The 16,127-nt window shown below is 50.4% G+C and overlaps 8 protein-coding genes across 8 annotated transcripts, besides 2 other annotated features; 5 read left to right on the plus strand and 3 right to left on the minus strand.

The window, feature by feature from the left end:
- Window positions 1–260: 260 nt before the first annotated feature.
- NFIA_099820 (hydrophobin family protein) lies at window positions 261–817 on the plus strand (the record flags this gene model as incomplete). The annotated part of the gene is made up of 3 exons (XM_001262242.1): window positions 261–570; window positions 623–711; window positions 761–817. 3 exons carry the CDS (start codon window positions 261–263, stop codon window positions 815–817), a joined length of 456 nt encoding a protein of 151 aa, XP_001262243.1.
- A 97-nt stretch (window positions 818–914) lies between these two features.
- Window positions 915–2,711, minus strand: NFIA_099830 (glycoside hydrolase family 13 protein; the record flags this gene model as incomplete). The annotated part of the gene is made up of 2 exons (XM_001262243.1): window positions 915–2,594; window positions 2,640–2,711. 2 exons carry the CDS (start codon window positions 2,709–2,711, stop codon window positions 915–917), a joined length of 1,752 nt encoding a protein of 583 aa, XP_001262244.1.
- Window positions 2,712–3,848: 1,137 nt separating this feature from the next.
- On the plus strand, window positions 3,849–5,200 carry NFIA_099840 (norsolorinic acid reductase; the record flags this gene model as incomplete). Its single annotated transcript, XM_001262244.1, has 5 exons — window positions 3,849–3,961; window positions 4,021–4,107; window positions 4,155–4,235; window positions 4,288–4,855; window positions 4,907–5,200. 5 exons carry the CDS (start codon window positions 3,849–3,851, stop codon window positions 5,198–5,200), a joined length of 1,143 nt encoding a protein of 380 aa, XP_001262245.1.
- Window positions 5,201–5,710: 510 nt separating this feature from the next.
- NFIA_099850 (uncharacterized protein) lies at window positions 5,711–6,151 on the minus strand (the record flags this gene model as incomplete). The annotated part of the gene is made up of 1 exon (XM_001262245.1): window positions 5,711–6,151. The coding sequence occupies one exon, from the start codon at window positions 6,149–6,151 to the stop codon at window positions 5,711–5,713; it is 441 nt and encodes a 146-aa protein (XP_001262246.1).
- Window positions 6,152–8,765: 2,614 nt separating this feature from the next.
- NFIA_099860 (extracellular metalloproteinase) lies at window positions 8,766–10,867 on the plus strand (the record flags this gene model as incomplete). The annotated part of the gene is made up of 5 exons (XM_001262246.1): window positions 8,766–9,122; window positions 9,170–9,564; window positions 9,614–10,164; window positions 10,211–10,625; window positions 10,681–10,867. The coding sequence occupies 5 exons, from the start codon at window positions 8,766–8,768 to the stop codon at window positions 10,865–10,867; spliced, it is 1,905 nt and encodes a 634-aa protein (XP_001262247.1).
- Window positions 10,868–11,582: 715 nt separating this feature from the next.
- Window positions 11,583–12,317, plus strand: NFIA_099870 (GPI anchored serine-threonine rich family protein; the record flags this gene model as incomplete). The annotated part of the gene is made up of 1 exon (XM_001262247.1): window positions 11,583–12,317. The coding sequence occupies one exon, from the start codon at window positions 11,583–11,585 to the stop codon at window positions 12,315–12,317; it is 735 nt and encodes a 244-aa protein (XP_001262248.1).
- Window positions 12,318–13,564: 1,247 nt separating this feature from the next.
- NFIA_099880 (uncharacterized protein) lies at window positions 13,565–14,366 on the plus strand (the record flags this gene model as incomplete). The annotated part of the gene is made up of 2 exons (XM_001262248.1): window positions 13,565–14,008; window positions 14,058–14,366. The coding sequence occupies 2 exons, from the start codon at window positions 13,565–13,567 to the stop codon at window positions 14,364–14,366; spliced, it is 753 nt and encodes a 250-aa protein (XP_001262249.1).
- Window positions 13,838–13,870: a microsatellite.
- Window positions 14,367–14,534: 168 nt separating the features above from the next.
- NFIA_099890 (putative alanine--tRNA ligase) lies at window positions 14,535–15,368 on the minus strand (the record flags this gene model as incomplete). Its single annotated transcript, XM_001262249.1, has 1 exon — window positions 14,535–15,368. The coding sequence occupies one exon, from the start codon at window positions 15,366–15,368 to the stop codon at window positions 14,535–14,537; it is 834 nt and encodes a 277-aa protein (XP_001262250.1).
- Window positions 15,369–15,611: 243 nt separating this feature from the next.
- Window positions 15,612–15,635: a microsatellite.
- Window positions 15,636–16,127: the final 492 nt, after the last annotated feature.

The following is a 16,127-nucleotide window of genomic DNA, read 5'->3' on the forward strand; positions in this document are numbered from 1 at the left end:
GGTTTTACCCATTGGAGTCGGTGTAAGGCACACGCTCCGAATGTCTTCAGGAATCCAGCAGAGGAACGTCAGGAATGTGGGAACTTTGGTGACACAGGTTTGCAGCATTCCATCATCACTTGGAATGTTGTGATCCTTGTCTCTAAACAAACCTTGTCAACACTGACTGACATGGAATATTATTACCGGTCACGTCCTCACTACCAGACCATCCTGAACACCCTTCTCTTCTTACGCAAACCTACTACATGCTTGTCACCATGAGACTATCTCTGAGTATCGCAGTCTTCACTCTCGTCACCTACGTGACTGCCCTTCCCTCCCTCCAGGTCATTCCACGAGGCGAGCCGCAGTTACCGCTGCTCGATCCTACGATGACAATTAAAGAAGCTGCACGCAAATGTGGGGATGAAGCGCAGCTTTCGTGCTGTGGTCGGGTCGTCAAAGCTGGGGATCGTACCTCAGTCGACGAGGGGATCGGCGCTGGACTTTTGAGCAACCTCGCTGGGGGTGGTTCAGGAATAAGCAGCATTCTGGCTTTTGATCAATGCTCCAGGTTGGATGCACAAAGTCAGCAGTCTAATCTCATCTCTTCCGCTCGTGAAATGGCTAACAGTCGCAGTCGCTGTGCTCATTGTACCTGTCCAGAACCTGCTGAACCAGCACTGCAAGCAGAATGTGGCTTGTTGTCAGAAAAACCCCGGCGATTCGGTATGTATCCGGCATTATCGGTGGCTGTGACTCGTGCTAACAGATTTAGTCTTCATCTGGTATCGCTGCCAGTCTGCCGTGCATTGCTTTGGGATCCATCGCGTAAGGTTATAGTGGCATATGGACGAAGCTGGCTATCATCTATAATCATCGTTGGTTCTATTACATTGTACTTGTGGTATTTATATAGCCAATGCTGAGATTCACGATATGTAGATCCTCCCCTCGTACGGCTGTAATGTACCCAGTCCCGAGGAGGGATAGTTGCTGACCAAAAGCTTCATCTCCCCTGCCATGCCAGCTTGTGTAAGTGGCTGAGGTGAAGAGGTGAAGTTCAAGGCAACCAATGCGCGCTTCTCCTCCCTGGACTTCACAAAGCAAAAGGTCTCGAGATTCTCAAAGTCCACGACCTCAAACGCACCATGGATGAATAACTCGCGGTACTCCTTGCGCAGCCGCAGTACCCTCTTCCAGAAGGAAAGTACACTCTGAGGATCTGACTCCTGCTTCTTCACATTGATTTCTCTGTACAGGTCGTGAGTGCGCATCCATGGTGTTCCCGTTGTAAATCCGGCGTTGGGAGAATCATCCCACTGCATCGGCAGTCGGGCATGATCTCGCGCCAGAATTCGCAGTCCATCCATGATACGTTCTGGTCTGCTCGGATCGGTACCGTTCGCAGCCTGGCGCTCGGCCTCTCGATAGTATCCCAGCCCTTCAATGTCCTTGTACTCATCAATGGACCAATCCCGCGGCGCATTGATCATCCCGATTTCCTGCCCCTGATACAAGAACAATGTTCCGGTCATGGCCACCATCATCAACGCCAGCATCTTCGCGGAGCGTTCTCGGAACTCAGGGTCATCGGATCCAAATCGTGACACTGACCGGCCATTGTCGTGGTTCTCACAGAAAGCCGTCGTCCACCCGTCCGTCCCCTCGACAAAAGACTGCCACTTGCCAACGATGGCCTTCATCTCAGTGAGCTTCCAGGGCTGGAAGATGTACTTGTCTTCCAGGCTGCTGCCCATGCCGATATGACCAATATCCAAATGGAACACCATGCTCAACTGCTTCGCAGACGCACCAACATACTTGAGCACATCTTTCGGGTCGGGCGTATTCGCCAACTCACCAACGGTCATTACGTCCCCGTACGGCGCCAGCGCTTCGTCGTACATTTCGCGCAGGAACTCATGGATGCGCGGACCATTGCACCACATCTCCACCGCAGGCTGAATATAGCTCTTGGGGTCGGTGACAGGCGCATCAGGGAAATCCGTCCGCTTGCTATACTTGTTGACGGTGTCAACACGGAAGCCATCCACCCCCTTATCAAGCCAGAACCGAATCGCGCTGTTATAGATGGCTTCTCGCGTGGCCCGGTTATCCCAGTTCAAGTCGGGCTGCTCCTTCGCGTACAGATGCAGGTAATACTCTTGCGTCTGCTCGTCCCACGTCCACGTACTCCCAGCAAAATAGCCCCGGTAATTTGTCGGCGGAAGGCGATTGCCCCCCTGGTCATACCGTGCTGGCCGCCAGAAATACCAGTCGCGTTTTTCGTTGTCCCTGCTGCTGCGACTTTCCTTGAACCAGGCGTGTTCGTCGCTGGTGTGATTCACCACTAAATCAAGGATGAGCTTCATGCCACGCTCGTGGCACTCGTCAATCAGCTTCTCGACGTCCGTGACTGTCCCGTATGCCGGAAGCACTTTTTCATAGTCGGAAATGTCGTAGCCCATGTCGTGCATCGGCGAGTCGTAGTGCGGTGAGAGCCATACTACGTCGACGCCCAGTGAATGAAGGTATGGGACCTTGGAGATCAGACCGGGGATATCTCCCCATCCGTCGCCGTTGGAATCTTTGAATGATGCGGGATATACCTGGCCATGTCAGCTGTGCGTGCGATATTCGTCAAGGCAGAATACCTGGTAGACAGTGGCCTCTTTCCACCAGTTGTTGGTCCCTGTGGGGACGGTTGTTGTAGCATGCGGTGACATACTTGACTCCAACTAAGATGCTAGAAACTCATTGTTTTTCTGAATTATGTGGCTTTCATTTGATTATTTATGTGCGGGGATTGAATGGGCTATTTGGTCTTTCCGACTTGCATCCGCATCAACTCCGAATAGAGTCCGCCCCGCAATCTTGGACGTGGGGGATGATAACTAGTTCTCACGAGACAACTTAAAAATGATAAGGAGACAGCTCAGTAATTCATCCTGCTGCATTCTAACAGCTCATCTGATATGCGATTGTTCGAATCGCGCGGACAACATCCGCGAAAGACTGTTTCATTCTGGCGACAGTAAGGGCACTCGAATCGATCATTTGTATCATTGACAAGTTCATCCTCGCTCGGCGCAAACATATCACACCCTATCTTGGTTTCTCCAACTTCAGCTCGCCTTGGCCACTTGTATGGATATACACCGCCCTCAGTCATTCTCAGATAGTTCACAATGGGGTCTGAATGCCTGGAGGTCGGCACCCATTGCTAGGTGCAGACTCAGTTCATGCTTGCCTACTTGCCAGATATTCTTGAACTGCTCAGGATACTTCTAAGGGACGCCTCCGGTATAAGGAATATAGTAATGCATGGAAATATCATGATATTGATGGAAGTAGTTTAGCAGACGTCGAATTGGTAAAACATCCAAATAAGCGCCACCTAGAACCAAGCCATGTCTCCCGACGTGGGTCGGTAATACTTGGATTGTTAGAGCACTTCTAATTATTTACTGACAAATGCATAGTACGGAATCTAACTACTGAGTATTCTGAGCTAATTCCTAACTTAAAGCATGTTGACCTTGAAATCCTTCAACATCGGTGTTTCGGCCCGGAAGCCGTAAATTGCATGCTCTGCAGCATCACATCGACGCCACGTTCGTAATTTTAAGGCTGCTTGTTGGTCGAGGTCAAAGAACGTCTTGATGCTGTGCTCTCTATGTTAGTGATGATTTACTCTGCTTGACATGGTGAGTCATGCCTCGTATTCAATATCAGAAGTCACCCATGGCTCACGAGAGCTGCGTCACGACTATGCAGCATTCTCATGCCTGCGATGATAAATGCTGCCGTTCTCCTCTCGATGAGCGATTCAGCAACTGCGAAACTGCCGACTCGCAAACAAGATGTCTGCTCCAGAACCCAAGAGCCCTCTAGGGTATCATCGCGTCCTTGCACCGTCTGCAGGCGTCAAAGTGTCTCCACTATGCCTGGGTGCGATGAACTTTGGGACCGCATGGTATATTCCTAAAGAAATTTTCGGATTATGCCAATGGCGAGTTACTGACCATCGCATAGGGAGGAGTCCATGGGCAAATGCACGAAGGCGGATGCCTTTGCCATTATGGACACGTTCTATGAGAATGGGGGTAACTTTATCGACACGTATGTTGTGCAGTCAACCATAAGAAAAAGTGACTAATCCTCCCCAGTGCGAATAATTACCAATCCGAACAATCAGAAGAATGGATTGGGGCCTGGATGACAGCCCGTAGGAACCGCGATCAGATGGTGCAAGCATCGCCCGTACCGAACTCATTTCCTTTCATTCCTCTGACTGAACAGCATCGCGACCAAATACACCACAGGCTTTCGCTCCGCGCACTTTGACAAAGAACCCATCCAGTCCAACTACGTCGGCAACTCCCTCAAGTCGCTGCACATATCCGTCAACCACAGCCTCAGGAAGCTGCAGACGGACTACATCGATCTCCTCTACGTGCACTGGTGGGACTTCACCACCAGCGTCGAGGAGGTCATGCACGGACTTAATGCGCTGATCTCTGCAGGTAAGGTCCTGTACCTCGGGGTTTCGGATACGCCCGCCTGGGTGGTGGTCAAGGCGAACGCGTACGCGCGAGCCCACGGGCTGCGGCCATTCTCCGTCTACCAGGGCAAGTGGAATGCGCTGTGCAGGGACATGGAGCGCGAGGTTATCCCGATGTGTCGGGATCAGGGCATGGCGATTGCTGCGTGGGCGCCGTTGGGTCAGGGGCGGTTCAAGGCGGCGAAAGCCCGCGAGGCGGCGCATGCTGGCAGAGGACGGTCGGCTCAGATGAGCGAGGATGAGGCTAAAGTGTCCGAGACGCTCGAAGAGGTTGCAAAACTGAGAAATACCAGTCTGCATGCTGTGGTATGTTTATGTTTGCTCGTGATATGCAGTCACAGTCACTGATTAGGGTAGGCTCTCGCGTATGTCCTGCACAAGTCGCCTTACGTCTACCCCATTATTGGACAGCGGAAGGTTGAGCACCTTCTGGCGAACATTGAGGCGCTCAATGTTGAGCTGTCTAGGGAGGACATGGATAAGATCGATACCGCTGTATCATTCGATCCGGGTTTCCCGATGAATTTCATCTTCCAAGACACACCCTATAACTTGAATTTGACGGCCGCTGATGTGACTTATACTCGCCTTTCAGTGCACCTGCATTCCCCTCCTCACCAACAGCCAGTCAGGCCGCGCAAGGATATTTGAAGTGGTAGCTCGATCTCCGGTGGGCTTCCATCCTGCTCCTTATTATGTGCCTCAAGCCCTCAGCAGGTATCAAGGGTCATGGACAAGCTTCCCGTTCTGTATTGAGTACGGATCCTCGAGGTAGAGTCAGCTCACCAGAGGGATAGAAATAGTTGGTGATTCCATAGAAATACTAGAAAATATGCCAGTTAAGAGAGTCACCTTTATCCTGTTCCTTCCAGCGAGCCGGGGCATAACTGAAGGTGCCAGAGACGAGGTGTTCGAGGCCTGAGACCAAACCACGTCTTTACCCACGACCTTTACGCGGACTATACCTTAGCTAGCTACGATGTGGACTTTTTGTACTTTTACAATGATTACATATTTACTATAGTATTAAATATTAAATCGTTATCTACCTTAGTATCTTACTATCACTCTTAGCATCAATATCGAATCATGATCTAGTATCGATATCGAACTATCACCTAGTAGGAGTATCGATACCATAGTATCAATATCAAGTCATCACTAGTAAGGTGTCATCTTATTCGGCTTCATTTTATCTCTCAGCTTGATGAGCTTTTGCCTCACCGTCTCTCTCTTCCTGATGATATGCCAGTGATGATGGCTGACCGTTGATTCAATCGCTTGCCATACTATGCTCAGGCCGTCTTCATCTTTATCAAACATTCTCTCCTCACAATCGTATTGCCAGGCTATGTCCCGCCAGGCAGATAGTTCGTCTGAGGTCATTCTATCGAATGGCTTCGCTGGCTGCGGCATGATTGGTTCTACCGGCTTCTCCACGGTAATCGTCTTATCGTCTGGATCAATGTATTTCCAGACCCGTTTCTGCTCTGCGAGCGTTTGGATGTATCCGATCCATGCCCACCAATCGTCTGGCAGATCCAGAACGATTGGGACCCTCTGAGTGGACATGAAATCGGTGGTGATCGCATAGTCAGGCATATCGGCTTACTAAGGCGCTGAGATACCCGTTGCGAATGGCCTCACCTTTTTCCAAAGCGGTATCTCGGCCTTAGAAGGGTGTAAGCGTTGCTTCGCAGGTGCGGTATCTGATAGCAGTTGATCAAACCGGGCTTATAACTGTCAATCGATCCCTGATAATAGCGAATCTATGGTAATCGCTAGTATACAGTATAATTCAGCATGAAAGAAGGTCTGATTTCTGGCATCTAGATATCTAACTAACTATTTATAATCGACTAAACGAAATCTCTGTAAAATCTGTTCCATTTGGCGAGTTGAATCCATGGTAGAATCGAGCAATCTGATTGGCCCAGCCAGAATTTGGTTAAATATTAATTTCCGATAATCGCCGGATTCGATAGTGGTGAGATATGGCTGACATATCCATATTAATGTTAGATCCTTATCTACTAAGGTTGTGCCTGTATACTCCGTAGTTACGGAGTACAATTTATATATATCTAATCCTTTCGGGCTTGCAAATTGCTCATCCTGGTGCTCACGAGTCTACCTCTTACACGGACCTGGCCAAGCGAAACTTTATCTACAACACTTACTAAGCCCTGGTTAAGTGTACTGATACCTTAAGTGATGTAGAGTTTATGCGTGTGGTAAAGCTTACCATGCTATCTTAATAAGTGTAGTAAGTAATCCCTTACTATCTGTAATATAGATAATAGAGTCATCGTATCCTACTATTCTAATTTAGGAATATTAACTAATGCGAACTATTTTTCGAAGAACCTAGTCCATATTCTTACTCCTAAGGGCGAAATTAGACCCTTTTGGGTGAAGGGCGATTTGATTCGGCATGATATATCCGATGGCCAGGCAGGCATCCCTGTCATCGACGAACAGCTCGTCGACCTCAACTCCTGTGAGCCCGTCCCAGATCTCTACTGGAATGTCTGGAACAGCAAGCAACTCTGATTTGCTCTTTGAGTATGCCTATCTTGGTGACTCCATTGAAGATGGCTTTCTAGCCTGAGTCACCCTGGGAGTCGACGTTACGGCCAACCACGACTCGGTTGTTTTGTATGCTGTTACCCTTACATCTGATGGTGGTATTGCAAACGACGATCGCGATTGGGGTGACCAGGTTCCCTCCGGCACTGCCTATGTAATGCCGTCCGCATAAGAGTCGCGAATTTATGTTCAATGATCCTGGTTTTGAGGCAGGTTCCCTCGCAGCTCATGGAAATGAAGCTTCCACAGCCTACTTCTGGACCAGGTCCTTGTAAACGGCTGGAGATAACCTTCTTGTGCCTATGGTTCTCTGTTTTCCAAATATTTCAATTATTGTATACTGTAACCCACATAGGCTTTCCTTCAATCCACTGACTGTTTCCGCCTTGTACCCTCCGCATTCCGGTGCAATCTTCCAGGGTCAATCTCATTTTACCTTTCTTCAGGCTTGCTATCAATAGCTAGCCCATTAGCCGCGGCCTAAGGTTGGCACCCCGCTGTTCCGTACAAGGGTCCAGGGACACTCCATGTGGCAGTCCCAACTTCAAGGTAGCCCACTCCACAGACGCCACAGGTATGGATTTCTTGTTGTTATCAAGTCAAAAGAACAGTAAACATGGCCATTAGGAGCACAATAGCACATGCTTTTCTGCAACCTCATAGAAACGCAGAGGTGGTGGTGTTGTTGGTGGCTGCAGAAATATACCACGGTGGGGTAAGATGAATTGCCTTCACCAGAGTCAGAATGCCGTCTTCAAGGGCTCATGTGCACGATCATTTAATAAGCAAGATAGTTATTCTTTGAATATATGAGTCAGGGCTACCGGTTTCCGGTCGGATTCCCATGAGCCAAGAATCAAGATGCCAAGAGAATAAGCATCGAAGAGACTCTTCAGCTCGCATGACTGCAGCTCTCGTCCCTCGCATAAGGGGAAATTCCTATCACGAGGTCCGGGGCAAGGTTATCACAGTATTATGACCTGCAGCAGCATAGCGCTGCTAAGACTCATCTATGTAACCCAAGGAATTGCCAAGCATTTTCTCGAGTCAAGTCCGACGGAGAATGCATGCGTTCCAATTGGACGCAGCGAGCAAAGTCGCGGCAATTACTTCCCCTATTGTACACCCCAAGACCGGCTTGTACCAGCGGCAATATAAAAGTCTTGGTGCAGTAGATTCTTCAGCAAAACGACGCGGACATCCGACGGACAGGTCCCTGAAATCCTCGTGAAGATTGTGTCCATAGTCCACGTTCCAATCAACCATGCAGATCGTTATCTTCAGCAATTCTCACGCGGTCATGCACTCGATTGAGAGTACACTCCGCAATGCTTACAGATGAGCATTATGTCTTATCTCTGTTAATGTAACTGTCTCGGAGCGCGATGCGGGGAAACCGAAAATACCAACTTGCAATATCCCATGATGTGAATAGCTCCGGACTGGGTCGGGCCAAGATCGGACAGTTCTACGCTTGATCACGATGATAATGATATGGAGCAGATAGGAGATGAAGAATCAGTAACGCCAGATGCTCTGGTATAAATACTCAGCTGAAGCTCATAGAGTCCCCAGAAGCATCCCACATTGAATCCGGCATCATTCTCCGCCAGATCACATCCTCAACATGCGAGGCCTTCTTCTGGCTGGGGCTCTTGCCCTACCTGCTTCTGTCTTTGCCCATCCCGCTCACCAGTCTTACGGACTCAATCGTCGTACTGTTGATCTGAATGCTTTCCGCTTGAAGTCCCTGGCCAAGTACGTCAATGCGACAGAGACCGTCATTGAGGCCCCGTCCTCCTTTGCCCCTTTCAAGCAGCAAAGCTATGTGGAAGCGGCGACTCAACATGTCAAGATGATTGCCCCTGATGCGACTTTCCGCGTGGTCGATGATCACTATGTTGGTGACAATGGCGTTGCCCATGTCCATTTCCGCCAGACAGCCAACGGTCTCGACATCGACAATGCCGATTTCAATGTCAACGTACGTATCGTTCAAGCAGTGTATGTCTCTTGCTAACAGGTGTGCAGGTCGGAAAAGACGGAAAGGTCTTTTCGTATGGCAACTCTTTCTACACCGGCCAGATCCCCAGTTCGGCTGCATTGACCAAGCGTGACTTCTCCGATCCTGTGACTGCTCTCAAGGGAACTACAAATACACTGCAGCTTCCCATCACTGTGGATAGCGCGTCGTCCGAGAGCACAGAGGGGAAGGAGTCGTATGTTTTCAAAGGCGTCTCTGGAACTGTCTCCGATCCCAAAGCCAACCTGGTATACTTTGTCAAAGACGATGGAACCCTCGCCTTGACATGGAGAGTTGAGACAGACATTGATAGCAACTGGCTCTTGACCTACATCGATGCCAAGAGCGGCGAGCAGATCCACGGTGTGGTGGACTATGTTGCTGAAGCAGACTACCAAGTATAGTGAGTATTAAACCAACTCCAGCAGAAGAGCCTTACTGACATGTTTCAGCGCATGGGGAATTAATGACCCAACAGAGGGCGAGCGGACGGTGGTCAAAGATCCTTGGGACTCTGCCGCGTCGGAATTCACCTGGATCAGCGACGGTAGCACAAAGTATACCACTTCTCGCGGCAACAACGGCATCGCCCAATCCAATCCCAACGGTGGATCGAGCTACCTGAACAATTATCGCCCTAGCAGCTCGAGCTTGTCATTCAAGTATCCGTATAGCCCGAGCTCATCGCCTCCATCATCCTACATCGATGCATCGATCATCCAGCTCTTCTACACGGCCAATACCTACCATGATCTGCTTTACACCCTGGGCTTCAACGAGAAGGCCGGTAACTTCGAGTACAACACTAACGGGCAAGGCGGTCGTGGAAATGACTATGTCATCCTGAACGCCCAGGACGGCTCTGGCACCAACAACGCCAATTTTGCCACTCCTCCTGATGGCCAGCCCGGCCGCATGCGCATGTATGTCTGGACCGAGTCGACGCCGTACCGCGACGGCTCCTTTGAGGCCGGAATCGTGATCCACGAGTATACTCACGGTCGTACGTATACCTTGCTTGTTTTATTGACGCAGACTAACATTTGCAGTTTCCACCCGACTCACTGGCGGCCCTGCCAACTCCAACTGCCTGAATGCCCTCGAGTCAGGCGGCATGGGCGAAGGCTGGGGTGATTTCATGGCTACGGCCATCCGTCTTAAGCCCGGCGACAAGCGCTCGACCGACTACACCATGGGCGAATGGGCTGCCAACCGGCCAGGCGGAATCCGCCAGTACCCGTACTCGACCTCGATGAGCACCAACCCTCTGACGTACACCAGCGTCAACTCGCTGAACGCGGTTCACGCCATTGGCACGGTCTGGGCGACCATGCTGTACGAGGTGATGTGGAATTTGATCGATAAGCACGGCAAGAATGATGCGCCGAAGCCTACCCTGCGCGATGGTGTGCCGACAGATGGCAAGTACCTTGCCATGAAACTAGTCATAGACGGGATGGCATTGTAAGTTGCCGACAATTCTTCGAGAGTTATATTCATACCGCTAATCAGGAAACAGGCAACCATGCAACCCCAACTTTGTCCAGGCCCGCGACGCTATCCTTGATGCTGATACTGCTCTGACTGGAGGTGAGAACCAATGTGAGATTTGGAAGGCATTTGCCAAGCGTGGATTGGGTGCTGGTGCGCAGTATAGCTCGAGGAATCGTGTTGGAAGTACTGAGGTCCCCAGTGGTGTTTGTTGAGAGCACCCATACTGAGCAATAAGGGGAGTTTAATGAGGATAATGACAATTCTTGGCACTGTTACCTTGTCTCCAGCAAAGATCTCGTAATAAGCGGGGGAGAAATAGGGTGAATCCCACAGCGCTCCATGACACAAGTAACCAATCCTGGACTTCTGGTACCTATCTAGTCTGTTGGTGATTTGTAGACGATACCACCTTAATTTCTACTAATAGTAATCCAATTCTTGTCAGGAAATGAGCCCGAGATTCTGAACCAATTGCGCCCCTGAATTTATAGCCAAGAAATTAGCCGATGAACTGTCTCGAACACGGCCAATCACTGTCCATACTATGATAAATGACTGTCCCAAAGAGGTTACGGGAGGAAGCAGTCCAGGGCCATTAGATGATAGTTGATCCAGTGCTGCTCTCTCTTTTGATCATGGGTTTGTCGACTCTGCCACGCTACTTTGGTTCATTTCCGGGGATTATACTCCGTAGTAGAAGCTTAGAGCAGTTCCCTACTTAACCCCCTCGTGGTCCTCTTTTCCCATCTTCCAACTGTCAAAGCATCAGTCTATTCCAACTACTAGTCATTCTTTGCTTTGCATATCAGTCACTCTTTTAAGTTCCATTCGTTTTCAGACGTGTCTTGTTCTACCTACCATTTATCCCCACAGTAGATCCTGAAACCCATCCCAGCAAATCAAACCAATAAGAATACGAGGATCAACATGATGCGCTCCGTGATCCCCCTGATTGTGTCGCTTGGCTCGCTGGCTGCAGCCATCAACATCACCAGTCCTGCAGCCAACATCACCTACGCAGCCGGGTCCACTGTGACCGTCAAGTGGACCAGCGTCGATACCGATCCCACCAACTTCAGCCTCTACCTTTGGAACTTTGTCTCCTGGCCTCCGACTTATGTTCCGCTGGCCCTTGACATCCCAACGGCCGATCTGTCCCACTCCGTCCAGATCCCCTGCGACACCAACCCCGAATGGGGCTACCAGATCAGCGGCATCAACGGCACCAACGTCTACATCATCTACGCGCAGGGCGACAAGTTCACCGTCTCCGAACCCGTCAAGCCCTGCGTCGACCCTGCCCCCGTGCCCACGCCGTCCACCTGCCCCAGCGCTGCGGCGTCTACCGTTTATGTCACGGTGAGCCCTACCGGTTCCAGCTCCCGTCTTTTCCATCCATCTTCCTCCCACGTCTCCTCTTCTCCTTCACCCAGCACCACCACCTCTGCAACCTCCAAATATGTGAAGCCCGGAATCGTGCCTAAGACTATTGGTTGGTGTTCAGACTACTCCCACCCTGTGACCTTGGACAAGGTTCCCACCCCGACTGCGGCCCCGATGGTGACCCCCGCCCCTGGTGAGGGCAGCGGTGCTCGTGGTCCTCGTGTCAAGACCATTACTACGACTGTGAGTGTCGAGGCTTGTCCGATCGATGCGATATAATGGAGGTCTCTGGAATCTGTTGAACGGTGCAGTCAAACTTAATTTCTTCATGCCGATATATTTTGTCAAGTATTAGGTATCCTTATTAGTAAGTCGTATGTAACAATAGTCGAGGCTATTCTCACTCGAGCTTGCGAAGCATATTTTAGGCCTCGGCTGTTAGTTTTCGTCCAATCTCTCTACATATGCCTTGTGGAAGACAATAAGGAAGCATTTGGTTCAAGTCAACACGCTCGTTGACTCCGGAGATCTTTCAGAGCCAGTCAGTTGATAGGCTTAATACGAGTCATAAATGTCGAGAATCTGCTGTGATGCCAAACCATTTATTTTGCGACATATAATGTGAGGAGTTTCGCACGGTGGCAGAAATCAAGCTGACGGAAAGGCTAGGGCATTCAGGTCTTGTTTCGCGAGGTATAATATATTGATTCTTCAACTTTAGAAGGTTGCCATTCTTGCTAGGAAATCGGAGAAATGACTGTGGGCAAGGCTGGATACTACCAGTCTCCAAGCATTCTTGGACATTCTCTACACCGACTTAGACTCTGGTAAAGACTGGTGAATAACAAGATACAAAACAAATAAAGACTCGCCAAGATATCCGCTCAATCATATTTCTGCAGAGCAGACAAGCAATCATTGTCGCAGAGGCTGCGTCTAAATTTGGCTGTTCTCGCTGATCGACACGAGACGGGCTCTATTTTTGGGATACGAAACTGTGCCCTGGCAGTCCCTGTGCAGGAACACGAACCGCTAAGCTTCGTATTATGGTTGCATCCGAGATCAGCCAGCCCGACCACTCCAAAACAGGCCAAGCTAGGATTGTTGTCGATATATTTCACGAGATCATACGAGATGGACCCTGATCAGTCCTACAGGTGGGGCCAAAAATTTCCCCAGGGGCCCTCATCCTGCGAGCCATTCCTTCTCATATACGGACGCGGGCTGTTTGAAGTAATTTCCGAGGCAGGCCAGGGCAACTCTCATTTGCCCTTATCCTTGTTCTATACGAGGATATGGATGATCACCCTGTTCCTGCTCGGGTATGGGGACATTACTGGCTCTTGCGACTCGCGGTTTGCATCCTTAGAAGATCATGAATAGGAACATGACCGTCCAGATCAGCTATATAAAGGACAATTGAATCCCTCGAAGTTGGATCTTCTCATCCGCATCAGCATCAACAACTTCATCCTTATCTTCAGTCTCGAACAATCTCATCAAGACTCTTGGAATCAACCGACATCATGTTGTACCTTCCTCTCGTTGCCCTTTCCTTTGCCACCACCCTGGTGAGCGCATACCCCATCACGGGCGATGGAGTCAACTGCCGCTCTGGCCCTGGCACCAACCATCCCGTGGTCAAGTCCTACCCCAAGGGCCATGATGTCTCCATTGTCTGCCAAGCGCCCGGCACCGACGTCAAGGGCGACAAGCTCTGGGACAAGACCTCCGACGGCTGCTATGTCGCCGATTACTACGTGAAGACTGGCAGCACCGACTATGTCACCAAGCACTGCGATGGCGGCAATGATGGCGGCAATGATGGTGGCAGCGATGGTGGCAGCGGCAACCTTCCCGGTCTCACTGCTAAACAGTCCTCTCACGCCCGCAAGATCATCGGTGAAGCGAAGAAGGAAGGCCTTGGTCGTCAGGGTTGCCTGGCTGGTATTGCGACCGGCTTGGTCGAGGTGAGTCAATCCTCTACACCTTATTTATACTCGTACTAATTGGTGACAGTCCAACCTCTTGATCTATGCCAACAGCAAGGTCCCCGAGTCCCTGAAGTACCCCCATGACGCCGTCGGCCACGACTACGACAGCGTCGGCATCTTCCAGCAGCGTGCTATCTACTACCCCAACATTGCCGCTGACATGGACCCTGCCCGCTCCGCCGCTCAGTTCTTCGCCAAGATGAAGAAGGTCAGCGGCTGGAAGACGATGGAAGTCGGCAAGCTTTGCCAGAAGGTGCAGGTCTCGGCTTATCCCGATCGCTATGCTCAGCGTGTGCCTGCTGCGAAGAAGATCTGCGCTGCTGGTGGACTGTAACTGCTTATTCAGTTCTTTTCTCTCGATGTGTGAGCAACAGCGCATAGAGCTCATTAGACGCTCGAGTCTTCTTCTATTTTACCATTCTGGATTTCCGTCTTTGTTAGATCGTGTATATTGACTCTTCTATATTCTATCTTTTCGACTTTGTGATAGCAATTGATTGACTCAATTAGCTACGGTATAGCTGACCTTGGACCTGCCAGCCTTCCTCGTAATCTTTCGCACCGTAGTTGAACCACACAGATCCGTCGTATCGACATGCGTACCTCCACAGGGATACACCTCAGCTCCGACAATATTGACAACGCGAAACTTCTCGCCGGGAGCAATAGCGACAGAACCGCGATCAGGCAGCAATCGCTCCAATCCCCGCCTCCGAAACTCATCCTCATCCCACCAGTCCACCTCGACGGGCAACTTGGCATCGATAAACTCGTTCACTTTCGCCTGGATCGGATCCTTCCATTTCCCATCGATAGCACCTTGGAACTCACACGCCGCCGCGTCAGGGAAATGCGACGCCTTGAGCTCGTCGAACCCCTCTACCTCCTTTTCCAGGAGATGCCGCACCGCCGCGCCGAGGACGTGGCCGGCCGTGTGCAGACGCGAGTACAGCAGACGCTTATCTGCGTCTATCGTCTGTTCGACTGCATCTCCCTCGGAGAAGACGCTGGATGAAGATGATGATGTCGGGTTAAACCGGCCAAAGTGGAGGACTTGGCCCTCGCGGACTGCGTCCATGCGCACGGCTGCGACCGTGAACGCTACACCCGAGGCGTTGGTCATGGTGCCCTCGTCTGACGGCTGTCCGCCTCCCTGGGGATGGAAAATGGTCTGCTCTGTGATGACAGCATAATCTTCATCGGTGCCTTGCTTGAAGAGCTGGCGGTTGGAGTCTTCCAGGGTTGGGAAAGGGTGGATTCCCCTCACGATGGTTTCGAGATTGTGGAGCTTGGCATTGTGTTGGAAGGTGAGAAATGTGCGATCGGTTGAGGCCATGATCTTGAGGATCGGCAGGTAGATCTAACCTTATGGAATGGGAGTTAGTTACTATGGGTGTAAACACTATGAAATTGGAAGAGACAAGTTGCTTTATCCGTTTTCATTGCGATCTTCCCTCGGCACAAATTCACATTAGTAACGTAATCTCCCAACGGGGAATAGCGTCAACATATATCTCTTTCCATGCCAAACAACGATTATTTGGACAGACAAGACATTGAGGTTCGATCGTGTGTCATTATACACTTTACCGATACACTTTACCCAGCAGTAAAGTAAGTGATGCTTTTAACAGTAATTCCAGGATATAGCCATATATGCCCGTAACATGCCGACCATCAACAACGCGCCTGTCAAGCTAGCGGTGAAAGAGCGAATGACTCAAACTAAAAGAGACGAACGTGCGGCAAACTATGGCAAAGCTAGAAATATCTCAGTTGTCGCATAGAGCGCAGCATCCGGTACACCCCAAACAAGGTGGCATAGATGCCTCCGCCGGCTGTGGCCCAGGCAGGGCCCTGCAGACGCAAGGAGGAGACGCCAATGGGGCCTGGCTGTTTGTAGGTATCCGATCGGACGACGTGCTTGCGTCTTTGATTTGAGTCTGAGACAGTTGTGTCATTCTGGTTAACCCAGTTCTTGTTGAGGTTCACCATCAAGAAGTAGCGCACCTGGAGTTTGAAGCCTCTGCTTTAGAGTACTAAAGAGAGGCCTCGAACGACCGACAATTGCTTGATACATGTTCGTAGACTTGAA

Source organism: Aspergillus fischeri, genomic scaffold (assembly GCF_000149645.3).
Source record: "Aspergillus fischeri NRRL 181 1099437636262 genomic scaffold, whole genome shotgun sequence".
NCBI classification, from domain to species: Eukaryota; Fungi; Ascomycota; class Eurotiomycetes; order Eurotiales; family Aspergillaceae; genus Aspergillus; species Aspergillus fischeri.